Raw genomic sequence first — 22,993 nt, forward strand, 5'->3', positions numbered from 1 at the left:
TAAGATTGTCGTATGTTAAGTATAGGAGTTATGATTGTTGTATGTTAAGTATAGGAGTATAGGAGTTACGATTGTCGTATGTTAAGTATAGGAGTATAGGAGTTATGATTGTCATATGTTAAGTATAGGAGTATAGGAGTTATGATTGTCGTATGTTAAGTATAGGAGTATAAGAGTTATGATTGTCGTATGTTAAGTATAGGAGTTATGATTGTCGTATGTTAAGTATAGGAGTTATGATTGTCGTATGTTAAGTATAGCAGTTATGATTGTTGTATGTTAAGTATACCAGTTATGATTGTTGTATGTTAAGTATAGGAGTTATGATTGTCGTATGTTAAGTATAGGAGTTGCGATTGTCGAATGTTAAGTATAGGAGTTATGTTTGTCGTATGTTAAGTATAGGAGTTATGATTGTCGTATGTTAAGTATAGGAGTTACGATTGTCGTATGTTAAGTATAGGAGTATAGGAGTTATGATTGTCGTATGTTAAGTATAGGAGTTATGATTGTCGTATGTTAAGTATAGGAGTTATGATTGTCTGAATTCAAAGATTGATTCGTAGAACACGGCCCTGGATTGAGTCAATCCTTGCACCGGTTTGATGAAGAGATCTTAGCACTGTTGTAAGAATATGCTAATATATAGTTAGCGCTGAGATCTTCTGCGGAATATTGCTTTGGATTGATAGTCTTGAGGACTGTTTGAAAAAGGTTGACTTGTTGTGGTCAGTTGTATGTTTAATATTGTGGAATGATTATTTAAAAAAGTATTTAAATAATACAAAATTTGAGTTGATGACATATGGTTTTTGTTTTTTGTTTGTATTGGACTACATGGCTGAAAGAGGTGAATCCATGATTTAAAAAATAAAGGGGGGTACACGTAATATTAAAGTCATGAGTGACTTGGCCAAAGGGCCCAGTTAACATGTCAGTATCTGAGAAATGAGGCGTCTACACACCCCCTGCACCCCCCTCTGGATCTGCCAGTGACATATTTATCTTAATGTGTGTGTGGAGATATGAATGCATTGGATTAAACCTCCTGAACATGATTGATAGTTGCAATTAAGACTATATGCTTGATTTGGACATACTGCAAAGAAGGACCTTCTTTTCATCACAGGACAATAGGCACATCCACTCAATCAATAGGACCCAGGAAAGTTGTAACAGAATTCACCACGCCATTCTCTTGCTTAATACCAGCCGGGAAGCATTACATAGTAGTTAGGTAAACAGTATAATCTCTGTTTCTATTTCAAGTGAGGGTAGAACTGCACGCAATGCCCACATGCCTGTGGGTAGTACAACAGATTGCCCCACCCAGGGGACTGGTAGGGATTAGAGGGAGGGTCCCTGGTGCAACCTGTTGTATTGTGGGCAGATGTGGGATGCTGCAGAGGAGGGTCCCCTGTCAAAACAGAGATTAGTGGTGTTCCCCTGGGACTAATTAAGACCAGAAATCTGCTCTCTGTAAATGCTTATTTTCTCTTGGATTAAGAGGAAGATAGGGACATGGCCAGGATTTGTTGCATTCTGTTGAAATAATGTGAACCAGAAGGACATTCACTCAGTTTTTGAACCACAGTTCTTGTTATATTATTTTTGTGGCTTTTATTCTTTATTTGTGTTTGTTGGGTTATCATATGTGTGTTAAAAGGTGACAAAGCAACATTGATTTTATGTTATTGATATATATTTTTTTCAATAAGGTAAAATCAGAAACTATTAGATTGATACACTAATTTAGTTGAATGATAAAGCAGTGTCCAATTCTGAATAAATAAATAGCCAGTGATTCTGTGGCAGTTGATGAGCTAACCAAGAAATTACTTTTGTGTTTGTCACCATTAACTGAAAACAAATTAGGCCACACCCACCAATGGATAACTGCTTTTGATTGGCTGAAAATAGAATACTCGGGGCTTGTGGTGCATAATTGCCGATAATTGTCACCGATTTCGTACTGTTGTCTTCAGTTTTTGTGTGTTAGTGATTTAATAAGCAGTCTGTGAAGTTATAATTGTTGGCATATTTAGTTATAAGGAGTGACTTTTTTTTCTTTCTTCTGTTTGTTTTTGCTCTTATGGAGTTATATACGTAAGAAACAATGTGCGCACATGCAGATTTACACAGTATGCACACTGAATTTTAGGTTAAAATTTCCATAAATGCAACTAAAATTGAAGTCAATTCTTAATTATCAAATTCTGATACTTAGATAATGCTTGTTAATGACTTGCAAAACTAAACATAAACATGTTGTTCAGCAATGATACTGTGATTGAGTATGAAATCCTGGTGATTACAGAGAAGGAGGCGATATAATCAGTAAATAAATACTGCTAATAAGTAGTGACACTAATGATGAATGACCAATTCCCTGTGGTCAAGAAGTGTATATCTGTGTATATTTACCTAGTATCAGCATCTCTGACGGGACCCCACTCAACTGGCAGTGTGTTAGAAATCAGCCAGGCTAGAGTGCCCATCCATCATGTGATAACCCTGTATATCACATGGCGCTGATACAGACCAACATGCATTCTGGTTAATAACATAAAGCTGTGGTATGTGCATGACCTTAGTAGAGTCCATTTAGTGGATGAAAGGTGTCTGGTCTGACCATCTGCCCTGCTGGGTAGTTATTGTCCCGTATTGTTCGTGTAGCGTGTTTCCCGAGCAGTAATCAGCACTGTGTAGTCTTTTAATGCATGGCCGCTCGGATGAGCAGTTGGTCTGAGGGCACTCGGGTTAATCAACAGCCACGCTTCGTTCTCTATGACCATTGTATTGGCTATGGGGAAAATGTGAACTCATTTATGCTCTGAAAGACTTGTCAGTTCTTTTGTCATATATTGGAAAGAAAATGATATTTGGTTAATCAGGAGACTTGGTCACGGAGGCTGCTGTGGTAGATGGATACAGACTCTTTATTCCTTTGAGAGATGAACCCTCCAGATTGGACAAGGATTATCAAGTTCGGTTGATGATTGGCATCCTCGTTGATCAAGGACCAAGGATTAACTGAGCGGATATTCACGAGCGTTTCCTGACAAAACAAAATTCCATGGTTAATCTTCTTAAGGATTGTATGAAAGAAATAACGAGATGAGGGGGATTAAGTTTCATCAGGAATGATACCTTGATGCTTTTATTGCAATGCGTCATTTAAATGGTAAAACTTCAAAGCATCTTGAATGAAGCGGACACGAATTTGATAGGAAGGCCAGGCATAACCATGGGTCTCCATGTTTGGTTTGTAATTTTGTTTTGATGTTGATATCTGTTTGGACGTGGTGTTTGGCTCGATGGACAACAACAGATGGTATTGTACGCAAACCTGGCCAAATTGAAGTTATTTTTCTTTGTGGAGGACACGTGTGTATGTACTGACGGGTATTCCACAGGTGTGCATAGCCATACCTGGACTAAGCCAGGGTTATTGGGAGGCTTATCTCTGTATAGACTTTTGATGGTGAGGGAAGCGATAGCCTCATTACATTTATCTGTCTGTAAAGCTTGAATGTATGTCTGTATTGTGGATCCTGGAATGTTCTCTTGAGAACTAATTAACCGAGTATCACCAACATATCGCTCAGATCTCGGGATAACATAGTGTTCCAGGTGTGAAACAAATAACACTGGAACTTGTCGTCAACTGTTTCACTGGTGGAAGAACCAACACGCCTCTAATTGGAGAAATTGGCAAGTTTCTTGATCATTGGTAGAGAATGTGTATTCTCAAAAATAGCTCACCTCGAAGTAGTGGTAAGCAGTTAATCAAGATGAAGATGTTTGAAAGAAGCGAGTGAGCTTTTTACCACAGGAATACAAGGTGATGACAGAGGAAATCTTCGGTCAGGGAGGCTGGAAAGAGTGTTGACAGGAAGACAGTGGTATCGTGGTTGAAGATAATTTATGGATGGTGAAGGTCGCAGTTTGGTGACCACGGAGAGTTAATATAGTGATAACTTGTGACAGGGACTGGCTGAGTTATCATACTGAGATAGGACGGCTCTTGAACAATGGAGAGATGGACACACAAAGGGGAGACCTGTGTATATCTGTGATTTAAGGCTATGTTGGAGTGATTAATGAGGCACTGTACTATTCTGGGTCTTCCTTGCAGACTTTGTTACCAACTGATTCAGGTATTTGTTGAAAGTCAGCAAATTGTGACAGCTGATTCTGTTTGTAATATTCTGGTGTAGGCATGTGAGGACAACATTGATGCCTTTAATGAGAACTGATAAGTTTGGGTGATATTGATAGCCGAATTCAGATTCTGGCAACAATTTGCCCTTTGTTGCCTTCTGTTATTAAACCCTGTGAGACTGTTTGTCTGAGGGAATATCTCCCAGCTGATTACAACTTGCCTTTTATCAACCAGAAACATTTGCTTTACACAGTTCATTGTGGATGGAGGGAAAAAACCCACCAAACAAGCTGGCTGTCAACGAAAGTGACAGGTCATGATATACTTTGTGTAGATAAGTGTAGACCCACTGTTGGAGGATTGGAGTATATTGGAAGCATGCTGCTCACAGTGAAGGCTTGTTGAGGTTGGACGGACGGCCCTGAGGGGTATATCTGTTCAGTAGGGCACCGTATCACTTTCTTACTGAACAAGTCTAGAGCTTGTGTAAGGTAGAGGAGGGATGTAACAAGTGTGTCACATTTTCTACTGGTTTGTCTTTAGCGTAGTGCAATGTTTGGCAGGATGGCTTAAGTTTACATAGGAAGAGGTTTGTCGATCTGTGAATGACGATCACAGCCGGGATTACGGTGGACTTGAGGGGACAGTCTGTGGACTGAGAGAGAGACTGTTATATTTGTGGAGGGCTACAGTTGTGTGTATTGGTGCTCATGGAGATGAGATTTATAAGATAAGATCTATGACATTTGACTTTCTTATCAACTGAATTTTAAACATTTGAAGACAGTTGGTATCGGATGTCAGCATTTCAAACTTATCACTGCATTTGAGAAATGAGTTTATCACTTTCTTTTTGAAGCACTGATAGCAGGTATATTGAAAGTTTATGAAAGAATCATTGACTGGTTTGGTGGATCCGAAGTCTGTTTCAAGACATCAATATGCTACTGGACTCAATGAATCGAGGAATTATGGACTAATTATTGATTATTATCTGTCCTCTGAATGAAAGAGATTGATGATATGTATCGTTTGAGGACTCATTTCTGTGTGGAATGTGACATCCGCTGACATCTTGAATCAGTGTAACCGGTAGATCCGTCACATTCTATTTGTTCAACATTTTCTCGGGACTATTTTTTCATGACAATTGCAAATACTGGGTTGTGAAGGGACACAAAGTCAAGCAGCTGGATGACATTTCCACATTGCTGGACGGTCTTGTCGCTAATGTGCAGAGTATTTGTCTGAAGAGACTCCCCTCACAACTACTCGGATGATCTGAAGTCTGCGCGTGTGTGGTTGAGTGACATTTGGCAGTCGGGGCAGACGCCAGTTCTCACTGCACATGCCATTGTACAGGAAAACACCTCAGGGTTGGCTTAACGTCTGTAATTATCATACAACATAACCACTTAGACGTGAGATGGAAGATTTGCCAAATTGTTGGTAAGATTTATGCTTATCATGCATACTGGACGAATTAGTCAAAGCCGATTGTGTGTTTTTGTCATCATGGAAAAAAACGACTTTTACTGACTGACATCTGTAACTACTGAACACAGGAAACCAAACCTTGCGTGAGCCGAACTTGGCATCAAAGTGTCCGTGGAAAAGTGAATGTTCGACCGGGTGTTGTAAAGTGCACACAAACACTCCTCTTAACAAAGTGAATCCTTACTAACGAGGAATAATTAACATTTATTTCCTCAGTTCACCCCGAGGAACTCCCGTTCATTATTTTCCATACCTGTGGAATAGTTGGAGGTTTAGTTGAGCGTATTGTTCTATATGCAGCTGATGTGGAATGACTGAGTGCATTGTTTATGCATTCAGCGCATGACTTACATTTGTGGGACTTGTTTATACACCAGTATCACTGAGGGAGAGTTTATGGATGCATGTCTGGCATATTTCGTACAGTCATCACCGGAGTAGATTGAGTGACCGAGTTGGAAGAGCTTAATTAGATTGTGTGGATATATTGATACCTGAATTCAGTCCAGCTTGGCCTCGATCTTTGTGCCTCCATTGTAAGAGAATATCAAGCATTCATCTCATTGTCAACAAAACCCAAGTGGTTATTGTGCTTGGCAAAGCGAAATAAATGCCGATCGTGAATCCATGATGGACAGGTATTGAGCAGACAACGATTTTTCTGGCGGTTGATTGTGCTGGCGTGTCACAGCAAACAGGGATGATGGCAGGCGTGTGTTTTTAAACAGCTCAACGATGTGGGGTGAAGTCGGGCATCCACAGCCATAAACACAAAGCATATGTCCAGAGAGATCTGACATTGGGAACATAGTAATCTTTGTCAAGTTGGAGCAGACATCAGCTGGAGTTCTTTTCCCCGCTGCAAAACTGATAGACTTTTCTTTGGATATCTATCAACAAAAGCAGGGAGGACTTGTCACCTGGTCCAGAGTCTGATCATAAATGTTTTGACTCCCACACAAAAAGGTTCTGTGGACTGTTTGTGGAGGGAATATTATCTGACAATACTCCTCACAATACCTGTGCTTGGGAGTGCATTCAGTGGTTCGGGGCAGAAGTTGCGAGGCTGCTTCATAATAATGTGGCAGATGTGAAGTTATTGAAGTGGAGCCATCACACTGAGAGGAATTAGTTAGGATAGAACCCACTGAGGAAGACCGACGCCTGTGCTAGTTCGTTTCTAAACTTGAAGGTTAATATAACTGTAACTATGTGCCATGGACCATGAAATTAGCCACGTGCCTGTTAAGGAGGGATGTTTGGTTGTAGTCGGTGAGGCATGTCTGACAAGTGTCTTTGTTAAGTGATGTTTGATATGTGCGTGTAGGTATACAAGCCTGATCATGAAGTGTCACTAATACACCTACAAGATTTTCAAGTAGCAGACGTCAACTTGACAACTGATGAATTTCAAGCCAGTCTTTGTTCTAGGTGTAATTTGTTGGAAGAAATTAAACCAGGAGATTTCCACTTTGACGACCGTGATTTCTTGATGTATGGACCCAGGCTTTGTCCCAATTGGTCAGACACCGAGACTTTTCATTGGCAATTCAGGACCAAATAATGAGGATTGATTATCGTGTTATTAACCACCTGCCTGTGGAATATATGTTATTATCACATGACTGTGATTTGTGAAGAGGTCAGACTGAGCAACAGTTTGGATTCCGTTCCAAGTCAACTTTGATTACTTCATTGATGGTCACAAGTTGGCACTTTGTGATCTTGTGGTTACTTTGTGTCCTGAACAAACTACTTGGAGATTATTGAGTGGAAAAGTTGTTTAAGATCAGTTGAATGATCTGTGTGGATTTATTGCAGTGTGTGTGTACAGGTACAGTGCCAGTGCCATTTAGATGAGGTAGATGCCTGGGGCTTATCCTAATCCTGTTGACAGAGACTTGCACAAGAGGGAGAGGACGTAACATTGTTTGCTTGACTCAAACTGGCTTAGATACACTGTAATTTGCTTCAGTACAAGGGTTAACTTGTTGACGGTTGTCCGTGAATCCACCACATTGGGACTTCAAGAGGCTTTATGAGGTTGGGAGAGGTGTGAGGATTCTCTCCTCCGATTACTGACCAAACAGTGTCACACTGTCGACTATTGTTCCTTGGGGCAGACGGCTGGTTGTGAGTCAGTGTGACCGTCTGCACGCTCATCCGAACTCTCAATCTCCCCCACAATCATCACCGTGGGTTTACAAGCTACAGATGGGAGTGTGAATCATTATCTACAGTTTTTCCGTGCTGTAATCCCCCTTCGTGCAAATGTACGGGTGACACCCTGACCCTCACGTCTCAGACACACGCCTCCAAGTCACCAAGATTCCTTGCGGCAGATGTAATCACTGACTTTTTTCTGTGAAGAATTTCAAGAGTTACATAATTTGATGCAGCCTAAGTGTGTGATGTAATCGAATATTTTTTGTTTTCCTAGTCCCAAGCAAACAAAGAGTTATCACTGATCTTGCGTTGCACCCAAGCTATCACTTGCGTCTCTAAATGCCATCTGTCCTTGGAACAGCAGAGAGTGATTCTAGCCAAGCTAACTCCACACAGGAATTTATCTTACAAAGGACAGAAGCCACATCCTACAACTTCTCCCATGTGTGTGAGGCATGGCAGAATGTGACAGTTTAAACTATTGAAGCACTGTCATTGGTTAATTCGAAGAAGCCCTGGAAAGGCAGCATCAAAATGTGCATGTGCACCAAAGTGCAAGAGTGTGCAGTTGTTGTTTTTTAAATCTGAAACCCCCTCCAACTTGAAAATGCATACAGCAGGCTGCTAACAATTTTTCTTTGCTAAAACTTTGTTTTTGCATTCTTTGTTCGAATTCTGTGAGTTAACAGTCCATGAATTCCTAATGTCGATGTTGTGACATACCCAAGGTTCACATCACGTGTCAGGGACTCAAGGGTTGTGATCGCATGTCACGGTGCCACCGAGGTAATGTGACAGGAGACGCACTTGACAGCAGACGGTCAAGTGTGTCGTTCTACAACCATAGTGACCTGCTACCTTAGATCAACCCACATTCAACTTGAAAAACTCGGATATTGCTCTTTTCTCAATCAACGTTTCCACCTCAGGTCCTATAGGAAAAAATGACAGCAGACGGTCAAGTGCATCCATCTCTGCCATGAGGGTGACCTGCAGCCTTAGGAATCGTGAAAAATAATCTGGATATTGCTCATTTATATTGATTTGTGGAACTGTCACTGTTCGTGCTTGACTTAATGGTTCAAGAGAGGCAAACGGTTTAATTCTGGCATTGTTGGACAATTACACGCCTATGCAAGAATTATTCTCTCATTATTTCCCTGCTGTGAGATAATTTACACACATGGAGTGACTGGTCATATATTCATGATGGTGAAGGAAACAGGGTATAATAATCTGCTATCATTACCTAGAAAGTGGGACATATCAATAACGTTAGCCTACCAGTACAAGTAACTATGTGTTGACTGGCTGGATGCTATTGTTCATTGGGTAATATTGATCTGTTATACACTCTCCCTTGTGCTGGACCAGGACCTGTATCATGAGTTTGTGAGACGTGGAGTCAACACCAGGATCATTAAGTGAGTGATCTAAGTAGATATGTCTGGAGACATTTACGGAGATAAAAACACATCAGATGCAGCAAGTTTGGATTTAATGGCTTTATGTTTAGCTAATAAGGCCCAGGTTTTATCTGCTTCAGTTCAAGTGATTACCTAATGTGACTGATGACCTCAATCCTGGCAGATGATATGAAAATCTAATGTGTCTTGGTTTTCTATCTTGTGCATCTTTGATACCCTCTGAGGAGGAGAGTGGCACTGTCAACTGTTTGGTGACTTGATGCAGAGAAATGATGACAGATGCTATCTATCAACGGGTACATGAATATCATAACTGATAACGATGTAGAAGACCCCTGTTAAATGGCTGGGTTTTCAGGACATAATTGAATTTTGGGATACAAACACTGTTCAGCTGATTGGAGACTGACAGTACATCAGTTGTGGATATATTATTTGTGATGTTATACATTGGTAAAATTTGGGTGTACCAATTTTGTCATCAAACTAAGTTGCTATGAGACTTGAATAAATCAGTTGTGGATACACAGTCAAAAATGATCTGAGACAGTTGTGGATTTATGGTATTGTGGATTTATATGTTGGAATATGGTGCTTATACAAGAGTGCACCATGAAGACGAACGTACAAGAAGACATGGAAAGTCTTCCCAAAATACCACCCCCCATGGACCTAATTCAGTGCACCACCCTCAAGATACGTTCCCCCGAGGGAGAAGGACCGCATTCCCCTCTCTCCCTGAAGGGAACCCCATTTATCCCCGGCTACTCCGACGTTGGATCAGGGAAGTGTGAGAAATGCACAAAAGGAAAGTGTACAGCCAAGTTTATTCACTTACAAGGCAGGTATCTTTTAAATTTATCATGAAACTGAAATGAATTATTAATTTTTTATATTCGTTTGTAGGCCGTGTGACATGTTTATTCCACTTGATAATGTGTTGGAGAGTGGGTTGATCGATTACTGGAAATGTCATCTTGTAAGAGAAGTCGGAGACAATGTAGTAAGAGAGGCTGATATCTCAATGAGGTATTCTCCATTAGATGGTCGGTCTCAATAGTCTCCGCTTGCACCACTCTATAGGACAAGTTGCTTCTCAGGTATGAGTTTCCTGGATTCTTTCTCCATTTCAGTATAATTTCTCACTTGATTAAGTTGCTTATATGGGGCTTTTGGGATACGTTTTGTCACCGTCATGATTGCTTGTTCAGGTGAGGGAGTGATATACGTTGAGAGCAGTGCTTCTGGATGAAATGTCATTCTGGTTTCAGTGTTGACTAATGACAAGTGGTGGTGTACATTCATGTTCACTATTGGTTAGGGGGGCTTTCACTTCGGAGCTGACTTACAAATCATTTTGGATTTTATGTTCATGGAATACAAGAAGCCTCAAGCCACACTCACTTAACCTCTGTATATTGGCATGATATCTCAGTCTTCAGGGCCTTCATTGTTTTATTTTGATCATTTTTTATGGACATCAGCACTGATATAATATTCATAATGCATATATTTGTACATATAAAAAGCTAATTTGGATATTTAAAAGTTAGCCTTAACAGACTTATAAGTTCAGATTTACAGAAAGATTTTATAATTAGCTTTTTTAGTATTCTTGTAAGTTCAGTTTTTTAAAAAACCCATTAGAATATTAATAACCGAGTTATTATTATACATATATATTCATAATTTAAATGTTAATAAATTACCTTTATGTTGCATTCCCCATCAAGTTTTCTGCTGAAATAATAGTATCAACTGGAAATAGTGTTTTACTAATAAGTTGCACTTGACAGGAGCATGTCAAGCTAAGGTTTGGTTGTGAATATACAGTTCTGTTATGTATATTTTCTGTCAGTGTTTTGTTCAATTGAGCCTCTGCTGTTAGCCTCATATTAAGGGGTCCTGTTTCAGGCCTTGTGTTGAGTTGAACACAGTATGAATATTTTACTATGTTTTAAATGCTTGTGACAGCGTACCAGAAACCATTACCTGTATTGATTACAGGTGTACATACCTGTTTGACTCAGGTGTCAGGAGACAGGTAAAAACAGGAAATTACGTATTGAAGTTTCTTGTAAGACAAGTATTGGCTGAAAACATGTTCTGCAAATCCTATTGTATATGGGTCAAACTGGCTATTATCATCACGGTAAGCATGCATGTGTTTATACTTAATCTCTACCATCTTGACAACTTCATGTTTTCACAAAGCAGGGAAACTGTTCATCCATGACAATGCCTACAGGCCGAACCTGGGATAAAAATCTAAATAAAAACAAACTATAAAATAATGAGAAAAATTGTGAAAAAATAGCCCTGAGCTGAAAAGCTTGAAGTGCAGTTTTCTGGAATATTGATTTGAGATTACGTCTGTGTTTGACAAGTTTTATGTGTCTGAATGGCCATAGGCTGCATTAAACTTCCTATCCTTGGGGTGTAGCCTGTCGACACCGTCCCTGTTCTCTGACCAGGATAGTGGCTTTGTCTCATGCGGCAGGGGGTGTGGGGAAGTTGAAATTAATTGTTTAAAATCAATTTTGCACTGAATGCAGTAAAATGTCCTAGTGTCCCATGTTGCAGTAATGTGGCATTCACCACTTGTAATCAATAGTAATTGGTGTAAATTGTATATTGAAAATATTGTGTATATTGATTTCTACCCGTATAAGAATTGAGAAAATAATAATCAACTTTTACAAGCTCAGTAAAAAAAAATTCAATCTTGTCAAATGAAATTAGACATGACTGGATATTATACCAATAGCACAATTAAGTGGCTTTTGATACTGTCCGGAAGCCAATCGAATTATGGGGCATTGCACCGATAAATTATTGACGCCTCCGCAGCGAAATTTATAAAGCTGCTTGGTTTGAGGACGTGAATGATGAGCTTGTTGTCATCCAGGACATATTACAACAAGCCTATTACCCTTGATTAATTTTATCTAATGACTGTTGATCATGCACTGCAGCCTTCAATACGCCAACCCAACTGTGGTTGATGTGAGGAGGAAGGTGTGAAAGGATGAATGGACAGGCTTAATATCTCATCAAACTTCCTTTTCATGTGCAATAACGAGATGATAATAATATCACGGGTATCTTTGTTGGGGTATGTTTTTATCCAGTCGTACTGCAGATTGTAGGGGTAGTGTTTGAACGGGATCAGAGTAAGTGAATTGTGAGAAATTGTGTGGACAAGGGGAAGCAACTCTGACTGTACTGTTCGACTGGACAGTGTTGTGATGTGTTGCAATGGGATTTGTCTGAAGAGAAGAAGGGATATTCTTTCACTTGGTCTTAGATATTGGAGATATATGTTTCTGGACAAAAATTTACATTTTGCAAGAACAAATACTGTAATGAATATTTCAGGCTTGCTGACTTGGTTGATGCATATTATTGTATCCCATAATATATATTGTGTGGATCGATGTTCATGATGTCAATCCCTGGATTGTCTGGTCCAGACTCAACTATCTACAGACCGCTGTCATATAGCTGGAATATTGCTGAGTGCGGCTAAACAACAAACGAAAAAAACAAAAAAAACCACTGGATTGTCAGGTCCAGACCTGATTTTTGCAACCCGCCGCCATACAGCTGGAATATTGCTGAGTGCGGTGTTTAACAACAAACAAGCAAACATGCCACTTACATTGAGTCTTTGGTTGTGTAAGTCATGATGATAGTTAGTGAGTGAGTGGTTTTACGCAACTTTTAGTAATATTCCAGTAATATCATGGCGGGGGACACCAGAAATGGGCTTCACACATTGTACCCATGTCAGTAACCGAACCCGGGCTTCGGCGTGACAAGCGAACACTTTAACCACTAGGCTACCTGACCACCCCACAATGATAGACTCTTATCACTTGCTGATAGACACTTCAGGCCTTTTGTTTCATTAGTTGGGTTTATAAAAAGTAAAACAATCATTGCTCAACTTTCACGTTAGTACTGCTGTGAATGAATGAAAACCAAACAGGTTTTGACATGGAAAGATACAGAAAGATAATTTATTGTGTTTTTGGGTAGAATAAAGATTTGTATATATGTGTAATTTACCATTTCTTACAAATAGCGAGACTACCTCCGTGGTCTAGTGGTAGAACATCCGCCTGGCCGCGTCATACCAAGGACGTTAAAAGATGGTACTTGTTGTTACCCTGCCTGGCGCTCGGCATTAAGGGGCTAAATCAAGGACTGGTCGGCTCAGACACCAGTATAGTGTGTCTGAGTGGGGTATTCATGTTAAACTGCGGTATGGTATCTCAGTGAGCTTGCACTATAAATTGGCATCAGTCCGGTCTAGAACAAGCAGCCACACACACGCACACATACATGTGCCTGCATGTCGCAATATAAATGCAATAATCTTGGACGCAACATTAAACCCTATTTCACCTCACCTCTTACAAACAGCAGTGATTAAATATTGTGGGTTTTTCCCTTTCACCTAATTGTAAAACAGTTGGCCAAATTTGTTTTGTCAAAAGTCTTTTTTTGTTTCTAATTTCAGTTTTTCTTTGTCAATTGATCTCTTGAACTAACTAAACAAATGTAAGGCCTTAGGATACACTGACTGTTTATTCTGGTTAGATGTAGTTTACAGGTTATCCTCATTGACAACAGTATAATCCTTTCTTTGTTATACCCTTTGTGAAAGGTTGGATTAAGAGGAAAGAACTTTCATCAAAAATTCATGTGGCATCTTTCGTCTATCGTAGACCAAGTTGAATATACTGCTGCGGCGGTCGGGTAGCCTAGTGGTTAAAGCGTTCACTCATCACGCCGGAGACCCAGATTTCTCCTGAAATGGGTACAATGTGTGAAGCCCATTTCTGGTGTCCCCCGCTGTGATATTGCTGGAATATTTAGCTGCTAAAAGCGCAGTAAAACCATACTCACTCACTCACTCACTCACTCACTCACTCACTCACTCACTCACTCACTCACTCACTCACTCACTCACTCACTCACTCACTCACTCACTCACTCACTCACTCACTCACTCACTCATGCACGCACTCACTCACTCACTCACTCATGCACGCACGCTAGTCTGTTGAGAATGTTTGCACACTGGAAGGAACGTGCTTAGAAATATATGGTACAGTAAACTACATTTGTAATGAACACGCTTGTAACGAACCTACGGATATGCAAACTTATGTTTTGGTCCCGGCCATTTGCTGTATATAAGCTGTACATATGCTTATAAAGAACAACAGTTATAAGGAACTAATATTAGTCAGGTCCCTCTGAGTTCATTATGACTGTAGTTTACTGTACATATACATTTCTTTAGTCGTATACGTACAGTAATCTACGGTTATAACGAACTCAGATGGACACTAATGACTGATTAACTGTAGTAAAATGAAAGAAGTGGGTGGCCCTTAGCTTTTTCTGAGTTGTATATATCAGATAATAAACATGAATTTATCTCAAACATTCCAAACTGTTTTAGTTTGAAAGGTAAATATTCCTTCTGTATTGGATGTAGGTGATAGTTAGGTGCAAGTTTTTGTAGGGAGTAAGGATCGGCAGTTGTGTCTCATCTGAAGAAAAACCAAACAAATTTCATCCCTTGTAAACAAAGGTTTTGTTGTTTTCTTGTCATTGAATGCAGTAGCCTGTTTGTTGCTGCTGATGAAAAGAAGAGATATGAAATTATAATGATGTGAAGGCGGTGTTTCTCGGGGCTTTTTAAATGTACCGTGAAGAAATCAAGCGATTATTCAGACTTGTGAAGACGCTAGTCATAACATTACTCTCAGTGACCTGCTTTGTTAGTGTGAAGTCATTTGAAGGAACACGATAAATCTTATATTCATGTGGTCCATTATCTTCTCCCATGAGTAAATTGTTCACATGTGTTGCGTCTGAGCCTCAGTGAGTCTTGCTGATTGATTAATATCCCATATCAGCCATCCAGTCCTATTCATGTACCAGGGTATAAATGCCCCATGTATTCAGCACAAACGTGCCTTTATCAAATGATGGGCCATTCTCTGATTAGGCTGGGCGCTATGACTCCTAAGTAAATGAAAAAAAAATATCAAGCCATGACAAAGATGCAACCAATTTCATTGAAGAATGTTGTGATCATATCGTTTGACGACTCAGACTCGATTCCATCAGCAGAAAGACCATGTCTAAATGCAGAGCTGTCTAGACGATGAGAGTGGACCAATTGAAACCGTTTAATGTGAAAGTGTAGCCTCTTCAGAGGCATGGAGAATAGTATTACCCAGAGCCTGTAGCACAGAAGACAAAAGTTTGGCTTTCATTTTAGATCTTTCATGAAGTTATCTGGATAAGGCATATCTTGCTGTTTGCAGGAAAGTTAGTGTGGAACTTTTCTGTTTGTGGCGTTACAGTTTTCATACACTTGAGCAGATTAATCCCATGGTCTATTTGAACTAGTAAACAGGTGTATTAATAGATTTCAGATTCTGTAGATACTTCTTGATTGCAAATTTACAGTTATCCTCAGTCTGTTAGCCCATCAGTGAGACTCCGACTTTATCCTGAGAATTACAACCCAGTCATGTTAGAGCAAAGTTTATAGTGCGAGTTATCTGGAGTAAGATCATGCCGAATCCGGTATGGCCGGGTCTTACACATCCCCTCCAGAGTCTTGCATAGTCCCTCCAAGGCAAAGAGTTTGAAGAAGCCGATACAGTTATTTATCCAAAGAATTAAACTGTGAGCATGCATGTTGAGGGTGTGTGATGGAGCAGACGTCAGGGAGGCAGGGTGAGTGTTGGTGGCAGCGTGGTGCTGTAGCAGGGTCTCCCCCATCAAGCTGGGAGGAGGAGGAGAAGTTGAGGGGATCATATATCACTCACAGATAGGACACAGGGAAACCTCACTGGATGTCAGATGTAACCAGGACAATAGCCTTTGGGCGGAATGTACAGAACCTTGGGATATCTGGAGAACGCTTTGTAAGTAGGTCATTTAATTGGGGGTGGTGTTTTGAGAAATAACGTTTTTGTCTGTCGGGATGTGGCTTACTGATGGGGGTTTGTGTCTGGCATTGGGCCGACATCTTTGTAAATGGTTGCCGATGTAGCGATGCGCAGATGGAGCTGTGGTGACACAGTTGGGGGACTCGGGGATCACATGTCTGGAGTCAGGCAGTGGGCACTAGCTCCTCCTCTTGCTCGGAAACTTTTTACCACGGTTGACGACGACGACTTGGTAATTCACTTTTGCTGAATAAAAATGGCATGGAATATTACTTGATGGTTTTGTAGGAGTGTTCATGTATGGCACCGTTTTCTGGTTGATGTGTTACACATGTGTAGTTTTTGAAGCCGATTTAGTTCTACGATTTATAGGATTCTGCTGCCTGTGACAACATGAATAACTTACGCTTTGGCCTTCCATAAATTCAAATGATCAACAGTTTTCTATGGATGACTGTGGACTGTTTCAAATCTACATCCAATAACCAGTCTATAATGTGTGACATGAACGCCACTCCCTCCCCTATGCACAGGACCATGTAACTAATATTCTATAGCAACACACTTCATGTAGAATATTAGTTACATGGTCCTGTGCCCCGATGTGACTGGATAAAGATGGCTGAATGGTTGATCCTGTAAGATGGCCACAAGTTTTGGAGTTGATGTTTGTGGTGTGTGCACTTGCTCCATGCAGGCTGGTCTTGCTGAGATGGAAATAGGAATTTTATCTGGTTGAGAGTCGTGTTACACTGATATAGTGCAGGTCTCGGGAGATTGCAGTATCGGTTCCCAATTTCCCCCTCTCTTGTTTATGTTTCCTTTGTTTATGCAACTTTCTTCCATCTTTCCACCCTTACTTTCACTTTCATTGAGCTATTTAAAACTACTCTTTTATTTTAATGCTTTGTTTTATATGAAACCCTGCCGTGAGAGTTACTCCCCTTTGATTTACATTTTAATCCTGGTGTTTTTATCATGCGTCTGTTCATTTCAGTTACTGATACATAAACCATGGGGCTTGTTAGGTTTCCATGTTTTATTATGCCATCAATACTCACTTTATCAATATTTTTGTTTCATTATTCCCTAAATAGATTCTCACTTTCAGCTTATCGTCTGTGTGTTATCTCACTGTAGGACACTCTTAGCCTTAAAACCTGTCAAAACACTGACAAATGCCAAACAAAATGTTTAAAAATATAAATGAATAATTTTTTTGTTACATTTAAGTTTGAATGGGTAATAATGGTTCTGAAATGTTGAATACAGTGAAGATAATTACCCTGGAATTGAAAATTAATACATCATGCAGTTTTTCTTACGTTCTAACAGCATGTAAATCAAGGTAAACTGACAATAATTAGGACCTACTTCATGGATAGCGTTGAGGTGCTATTGAGTTCCCTACTTCAGTATAATCATGTCTGACAGCCAGTCTGATAACCAAGGCCATATCACTGTTTACTGTAAACACCATCAATACTGAATGAAGCTAAGCGTTTATCCATTCTTAGGCAGAATGTATTGATTTGCACATCATTTTAAATAGAAATGTTTTCAACTTCTCTGTCATATTTTCTATATCAGTATAAAGAGTTGACAAATAAAAACCGTTTTCCAGGTATCCAAAATGACCAATGTGATTTTGAAAATAGATAACTACTACTACTATTGAAGATCTGGGAAGGAATAGGTCTTCAGCAACCTATGCTTGCCATAAAAGGCGACTATGCTTGTTGTAAGAGGCGACTAACTGGATCAGGTGGTCAGACTCGCTGAATTTGTTGATGCATAACATTGTGTCCCAACTGCGTGGATCGATGCTCATGATGTCTATCACTGGATTGTCACTCGTCACGCCGAAGACCCAGGTTCAATTCCCCACATGGGTACAATGTGTGAAGCCCATTTCTGGTGTCCCCCGCCGTGATATTACTGGAATATTGCTAAAAGCGTCTTAAAACCATACTCACTCACTCATCACAGATTAACTATAGTCAACGGAAACAATTGAGTGTTCTTTGACTTCTACTGATTTGTATATATTGTAAGGTGGCAGCTGCCTTTGTAGTAATAATATTCACTTAATATGATGTTTTAACAATATTTTCTTCTCCACACACCGGGGCGGTCGGGTAGCCTAGTGGTTAAAGCATTCGCTTGTCACGCTGAAGCCCCGGGTTTAGATTCCTGACAGGGGTACAATGTGTGCTGGTGCCCCCTGCCATGATATTGCTGGAATATTGCTAAAAACGGCATAAAACCATACTCACTCACTCACTCTCCACACACCTGGTTCAACCTGAACAAACCAGTGCTACGTCCAGTTCCCACGTTGATGATGTTGCTTGAGGTGTGAAACTCACTTGAGTGATGTCAAGCAGTGACATGATAACACAAGAACTCCTGCGCAGATATCATTATGAAGACAATTGTGTTTATCACTTATTCATCTGACACGTTGCTCTTTGTCATGGTCAGAACACAGTTTTTTTTAGGATCTGTGTTCAAGTACTGAAACATCTCACATATCAAGTGACTAGATAAGCAACAGAATCAAAGGACTCCTGTTTTTGTATTACTTGCCTGCTTCGACATAAAGGGAACATAATCTGACTTGGATTTCTTTATATATCAGGGGCAGTTGGGTAGCGTAGTGGATCGCTCGTCATGCCGAAGACCCGGGTTTGATTCCCGATATGCATACAATGTGTGAAGCCCATTTCTGGTGTCCCCTGCCATGATATTGCCGCACTATTGCTAAATGCGGTGTAAAAACATACTCACTCACTCTTTATTTATCTTTTTCAATAAGTGTTGAAGGAACAGGGCGTGGGCCTCCCCCAGCCCTGCTCATCTGAATCACTTGTGTGACTTCTCTATAAATAATGCCTTGAGTTTCCTGGAATGACTAATGCTGTCAGATAGAAGTGCAGGCCGCTGGATATTCCATGGTGTGGTATAAGTGCTTCCACAGGCCTGTTATCCCATGGTGAGTTCCGTGGCAGCTGCGTATCTCCTGCCTGGGCACACAAGATAAAGAAACATCTTTCTGTGTGTGGATCATGTTTTATATACAACTGCCATCAGTACTATTGTAGAGCTGTGGTAGGAAAGTAGTCTCCTATTGAATGAGTGAGTGGTAGGAAGATAGTATCCCATTGACTGATTGTGTGTTAGGAAAGAAGTGTCCATTGATTGAGTGTGTGGTAGGAAGGCAGTCTCCATTGACTGTTGGTAGGTTGATTATAAGCCTCCCATTGACTTATTGTGTGGTAGGAAGGTATTCTCCATTGACAGTGTGTGGTAGGAATATAGTCTCCATGGACTGATGGTAGGAAGATAGTCTCCCATTGACTGTTGGTAGGAAGATAGTCTCCCATTGACTAAGTGAGTGGTAGGAAGATAGTCTCCATAGACTGTTTGTAGGTTGATTATAAGTCTCCCATTGACTTATTGTGTGGTAGGAAGGTATTCTCCATTGACAGTGTGTGGTAGGAATATAGTCTCCATGGACTGATGGTAGGAAGATAGTCTCCCATTGACTGTTGGTAGGAAGATAGTCTCCCATTGACTAAGTGAGTGGTAGGAAGATAGTCTCCATAGACTGTTTGTAGGTTGATTATAAGTCTCCCATTGACTTATTGTGTGGTAGGAAGGTATTCTCCATTGACAGTGTGTGGTAGGAATATAGTCTCCATGGACTGTTGGTAGGAAGAAAGTCTCGCATTGACAGAGTGAGTGGTAGGAAGATAGTCTCCATAGACTGTTTGTAGGTTGATTATAAGTCTCCCATTGACTTATTGTGTGGTAGGAAGGTATTCTCCATTGACAGTGTGTGGTAGGAATATAGTCTCCATGGACTGTTGGTAGGAAGAAAGTCTCGCATTGACAGAGTGAGTGGTAGGAAGATAGTCTCCATAGACTGTTTGTAGGTTGATTATAAGTCTCCCATTGACTTATTGTGTGGTAGGAAGGTATTCTCCATTGACAGTGTGTGGTAGGAATATAGTCTCCATGGACTGTTGGTAGGAAGATAGTCTCCCATTGACTGAGTGAGTGGTAGGAAGATAGTCTCCATAGACTGTTTGTAGGTTGATTATAAGTCTCCCATTGACTTATTGTGTGGTAGGAAGGTATTCTCCATTGACAGTGTGTGGTAGGAATATAGTCTCCATGGACTGATGGTAGGATGATAGTGTGTGTTGCAAGATTGTCTCCATTGACTGAATGTGGTGTTATACACCACACAACACCACACTCTCTGTTCTGCCACAAACACTGACTAATTTTCCACTGATATAACAGACAACATCAAACAAGAACTCACTCATTTACATCTAATGAAATTTCAAGCTACACATATGCCATCATTGTCAATAACATACCACAGCTTTCATCTAGTGCCAGAATCTTTGATGGCTATTAACTAAACACCCCAACCATCCCTCCCCCCTTCTCCCCCTCACCCTGTCCCCTCCCCCCGCCCACACCAATTCCATATCTTTTCCCCCCCCAACTATCCCCTGGGTACCACTAGCTATGATCAAACCAAGAGGTGCGCCAATTACAGGATGAAAGCTGATGCCCCCAGCTTGATTATTATTCCTTCAGTGTGTGTGTAGGATGCTATTGGCATAATCGGTACATGCCTCACGGAAGTCCAATAGCCATTGTGTTCATTACTTCGGATTTACACTTCACTAAGTGAGTATGTAGCCTTGTGTTTATTTCGGCTCAGGTTGCAGGGGAATTGGGGTATCTGGTGTATATTGAGTCCAGGATACGGGTTACGGCATAAGTTCGGGGGATGGAGGGGATCATGTACTTCCTCTCCCTCCCTGGTTCACGGTACGGAGGCAGAGTACAGGTTCAACTTGGATAGATTGGTTCCAGTGGATGAAGACTCAGTAGATACCAAAATGTCATGTCTTTCTCATAATACAAGACGTTGAGGACAGCCAGGTGTTTCAAAAGTATGTCAAGCGGTTGAATATCTTAAAATATATTACTTTGGAAGTTCCCATGACTTAATGCTAATTTTACAGGAATAGAGAGTTGATTTCCTCCCAAGCCCAGTCAGTGTTTGAAAGATATATTTGGTCTACAACAGGAAAGATCAGTTGTCCAGCAGAATGGTTAAGAGACTTTCAGGTCTTGTAACAAATGTTATATTTAGGATAACACTTTCTTCGTAAAGCACAGATTCTAGTACTTTTTGGGGTAGAGTCCCATCCGGGATTCGAACCCACATTCCGAAAGTAAGGCACCTAATCGCCAGCACACGAAGTCAGCGATCTAACCCACTCACCCAGCCTCGGAGTGTGGGTTCGAAGCCCAGATGGTACTCAACCCCCAAAAGTACTAGAAATCTGTACTTTACGAAGAAAGCACTTTCCAAATATGACAATTGTTACATTTGACCACTTGCTAAATGCCAATGTGTATTCAATGGTCTTATTTTCCACCACCCCAATCATATTATTTCAATTTGTGTATTTGTCTAACCCTGCCAGTAACCTCATGGCCACACCAAATTGCGACAATGTTCATGCCATGTTTCCACAATGATTACACTGCCCCAAACCTCATGTGGCCTTCATTTTCTTGTTGAACTATGTATACAACTGTGATGATAGCTACATGTTCCTACAATGTTTACACTGCCTTGTTAAGCTTTACAGGTAGTACACAGACAACTTTGTGTGTGAACTAGGTAAAATGAGATGGATGTTCCAAAGTGCATCCATGCTGCCATTTTATGACTTTTTATGGTTGCCATGGTTACTGTACAGGAAATTCTGAAAGTTTTTACAAATGTAGTGCGAAGGAATGCTTATGGTTTGTTATTGAAGATTATTTTTGTGCATTTACCCTCTGGTTTGTGAGTTTGAGCAAATCCTAGAGTAGTTTACAGTGAATGTGAAACTTAAAACATCCTTTCCTGGTTAAACGATGAAAATGTTAGAATGTCTTTTATCATGATAAACTTTTGATATTTCCCCTGTGACATTTAGACAGGAAGCTGTGTGTTGTCTGCATGTGTAAAGGGGTATGTGTAGTTTCGTCTGGTGAACCAGGAGGCGGACACCATTCACAGTGTTGAGTGCTATTGATGGGCCTGGTGATAGCTAGTTCACATACACGTCCTTATCATGCTTGTAAAACACAGAGCTCCAGATAAGCTTTTGGTGTTGTGGGTATTTTACCCATGCATTTTAAAATCATTGGGTATCAGTAGTTCTATCTGGGTATTCAAATTTCTGTTACCCACTAGTTTTTACACATGTGGGTATTTAAGTTAAATATTTAAAAACACTATTCATCTAGTCCCTGCAAACTAGTGTCGTGTGAGTTCGAGAGCTTTATAGGACTAAAAAATACCACGATACTTCCACAACAAAGTGTGATGGCAAATGACCATGATGTAACTGTCATCGTGGAGTTTTGGAAGGTTGACGGAATGCCCGTTTATAATTTCAAAATAAGTTGCTGATTTGCTAATCGAAAACGCAGGGTTTTTCACAATATTTTGATGATACGCACAAGTTTTATTTTTGTAGCGTATCTGTAATGTTCGTTGCGTATTTGATACGCTTGGATTTTATTTTACTGCGTATTTCTGCATTTCTGATGCGTATTTTACGCACATACGCAGCTTATCTGGAGCTCTGAAAACACGTTCTAGTTTTTGCTGTTCTTCATAATGCCGCTTGGGCAGTTGGGTGGCCTTGTGGTTAAAGCATTCGCTT

The 22,993-nt window shown here is 40.4% G+C and overlaps 1 protein-coding gene across 14 annotated transcripts in view; it reads left to right on the forward strand.

The window, feature by feature from the left end:
* LOC124133076 (membrane-associated guanylate kinase, WW and PDZ domain-containing protein 1-like) overlaps window positions 1-22,993 on the forward strand; it is a 159,740-nt gene that overhangs the window by 63,757 nt on the left and 72,990 nt on the right. The window contains exon 1 of one of the 14 annotated variants that reach the window (XM_046497315.2): window positions 5,899-10,096. The exons of the other annotated variants lie outside the window; for them this stretch is intronic. Coding sequence (XP_046353271.1) covers window positions 9,844-10,096 — 253 coding nt within the window. The 5' untranslated portion in view covers window positions 5,899-9,843. Of the gene's footprint in view, window positions 1-5,898; window positions 10,097-22,993 lie in introns of those variants that run through there. 14 annotated transcript variants of the gene reach the window in all.

This window comes from Haliotis rufescens, unplaced genomic scaffold (assembly GCF_023055435.1).
Source record: "Haliotis rufescens isolate VD_foot unplaced genomic scaffold, xgHalRufe1.0.p SCAF_23, whole genome shotgun sequence".
Taxonomy (NCBI): domain Eukaryota; kingdom Metazoa; phylum Mollusca; class Gastropoda; order Lepetellida; family Haliotidae; genus Haliotis; species Haliotis rufescens.